Source organism: Pygoscelis adeliae, unplaced genomic scaffold (assembly GCF_000699105.1).
Source record: "Pygoscelis adeliae isolate BGI_AS28 unplaced genomic scaffold, ASM69910v1 Scaffold24, whole genome shotgun sequence".
NCBI lineage: Eukaryota > Metazoa > Chordata > Aves > Sphenisciformes > Spheniscidae > Pygoscelis > Pygoscelis adeliae.
This window is the reverse complement of record NW_008824806.1, coordinates 275,496-278,550: the sequence shown is the minus strand read 5'-3', so window position 1 is coordinate 278,550 and position 3,055 is coordinate 275,496. Positions and strand designations below refer to the sequence as shown.

Here is a 3,055-nt window from a genome sequence, read left to right as displayed (position 1 = left end):
TTTTTCAGCCCTATCTTCTTTAAAACTGGTTTGTTCAGTTAACTATTATTTACCACTGAGAAATGAAAATACCTATTCCATTAGTTAAATGTATGGCGCTCAAAGTGTGAACAAACCCATGTCTGACACTTTCCACAGCGTTATTATTTGCACCGCACCCACTACTCAGAGGAATCTAATCCTGCTGCAAATACGTCGCCCCGCTCACGCCACCTAACCAGTGCAGGGCATGGGAAAAGGGCTGCGCTGCACTTCACCGAAGCATTCATTGTTATTAACAATCGTGATTATAAAGGAAAGAGTCGACTCCCCTGGTCTCTACCAAAAGTGCTTCAATGACTTTTGGCTGTGTGCGCTGCTGCCGCCGCCGCAGCTCGGTCGGCGTGTTGCTGGCAGCGCGGTGAAGGTATCATCGCACTTAAATCCACCCCACTGACTGCAGGGCACCACGGTGCAGCTGCTTTTCTCCTCTGGTCTCTTGAATCAGGTACTTCCTTCTCTCTTACACCAAATAAGTTATTGGCAACGGGTTACGTAATTAAGCAAATTAATTAGTGTAATTTATTTTCCTCTGCCACGTTTAAACTTTTAATTAATCATAATTAAATGATTCATGTAAATGTGTGTATAAATCACTTTGAAACCTGAAGAAAGAATGCCAGTTTCCCAGGTTAGGTCAGATGGAAGTTGTGGTAGACTGACCAAACTCTGGGAAAGTACTTGCTAAGCGTATTCCCTCAGCCATTTTCTGCTGGTACAGCCAGCCCTTCACTGCTTTTGGTAGCGTTTGACTACCAAGACTCCAAAAATTATGTGGCTGTGAATCACTGGCATTTCAACACGGTTTTCTCTAAATAAATATTTTCTTTAGGAAGACAAAAGAGAAGAAAAAAATTGTCTCAAATTTTCCCTCTTGGTATTTGTTCCGTATGTGCAAGAAAAGAGCAAGCAAATGGTAATATTTCTCAACAAGGCACTTCTTAGATTCTTTGAGAGCAAGTTCTCCCTGCTACAAGCAGCAGGTGTACCTCGCAGCATAGAAAGCAACAGCTTGGTTTTATCTCATAAGAAATGTTGTGCAACCTCAGTGTCCCTTGAAGAACCTCATTTCCACCAGAATCTGACACACCCACCCCATGTAAAAAGAGATTAAACAAATATTTAATTTTGTCTGACTCATTGCTTTTCGAGCTACCAAACCTGTATCTAAGGGATGTTCGCTTAAATCTGCTTGCCTAAACTGATGAGAAAAGCAGAACTGAGTCGTAAACTTCAGTGCAAGAAGGATGCGCTGTCAGTGCCGGGAAATTGCATCCTCTTCATCTTGTGTGATGGAAGGGAGGTGCGGGACAGAGCAGGGAGAGAGCACGGGCCGTAGCATCAGCCAGGGAAGCCTCGTACGAGAGCGGGTTGTTGCTGCTACAGTCGTGAATCAGGTTGTGCTGCGTCACATCTCAGTGACGTGACAGTGAGAGAGAGAGACAAAAACCCTCTTTTGAGATAGGGCTGGGACATGGTGAGATGTCGGGTAACAGAATGATGCTAATACATATTTGGCTACAATTGATTAGAAAAATTCATTGATGAAAACCAACTTAGGACACTGTCCCTGAATACCGACAAATATCCAGGAGGTTTTTTTGTCTCAAAACAAAATTGTGAGAACACACGCCTTGGGTCAGTGATCTTTTTTTTGTTCGAATATGTTTCACGTAACAAAGAATCAAAAATAGTTTTTAAAAGGCTTATTCCAAAATGGAAATACAGGGAATCTTTTAGCCTGACAACTGCTGAAATGTGATTTTTACTGTTTTTCAGACAACTTTGGTTAAGTTTTTATTAAGACAATTACCAAAAACTGAACATAAGGATTTTTAAAATAACTTTTTTTGGAACAAAGTTTTCCAGAATTTTTAATAACCTGCAATAAGCTCTGTCTGGTAATGGCGGCAGGTTATTCTTTCTCTGTATGCTTTACAATTTACAATGCTTTACACAATGTTTCAGGGTATCTATCTACCTGTGTCTGTATATCTTTTTTCTCGTAGAAAGTGTTCATATTTTCTGGAACTTTTCGGATGAATTTGGATCCTTACGGGCAGTGGAATGATGAAGAAATATGGAAAGTTGCAGAAGAGGTAAAACTGTTCAGTGTTACTTGTATCCCTCTGGTGAAGCGGTTACAGCAGAGTGCAGTGTAGGCCAAATGATTGTCATATGTTACATTTATATAGAGTCTTAGGAAAAAAGTGCTGAGGAAAGACAATGCTATGCTATAAACCACGTTTCCTTATATTACCTAGTAAAAAGGCACCTTTGTCAGAGATTAAAAAGAAAAAAAGATAAACTTCCATACAACACGGTCTGGGTTCCTCATGCAGTGATTTGGCGTAGGTGAGGTTTTATGTTTGGCTCTGCTGGGTGACCCTGAGAGAAAAAAAAGTGGAGGAAGCTGATATAGCAAAACGTCCTGTCATGTTTTCTCATTGTAATGCTTTGGCAAATATAGGAAATCTCTGCAAGGCATTTTTCTACCAAAATATGTAAAAACGACTATGAAACATTTTGGAGGCCAGAAAAAAAAAAAGAAAAACATCTGTGGCCTCTCCTAGAAATAAGGCTGGTGTTACTGCAATAGGAAATATTTATAGTCAGCTTAGAAAAATCTTTCCTCAAAGTATTTTCCAGGTATTGCGATTCTCAGGCCAGTGTAAAGCCAGCTGAGAAGGAGCACTCTGACACCACATTCAGGCTTACGTTCTGCTTGTGTCACGGGCAGCAGCCTGCTCCATGGAAAATAAGAGTCATGGAATATTAGATTTTATGAACCTGAAGGTTTTCTTCTAATTTTATGTTGAGGTTTTAGCAACATTTATTTTTTTCAAGATCAGGGGCCAGATTTTTACAGTTCTGTTTCCACCTTGAGCTGAACCCCCTGCATTACGGTTGTCAGGTGCCACCTATTGGCTCTGATAGTGCTTAATAGGTCGTACAGGTGTACGTAACGCCTGGAGAAAAGGCAGATGAGAGTTACGGGAGGGAAAACGCTGCAGCC

General features: G+C 40.9%; 1 protein-coding gene across 1 annotated transcript in view; it reads left to right on the top strand.

The window, feature by feature from the left end:
* CFTR (cystic fibrosis transmembrane conductance regulator (ATP-binding cassette sub-family C, member 7)) overlaps positions 1-3,055 on the top strand; it is a 125,428-nt gene that overhangs the window by 118,170 nt on the left and 4,203 nt on the right. The window contains exon 28 of the mRNA XM_009324103.1: positions 2,049-2,138. Coding sequence (XP_009322378.1) covers positions 2,049-2,138 — 90 coding nt within the window. The remainder of the gene's footprint in view (positions 1-2,048; positions 2,139-3,055) is intronic.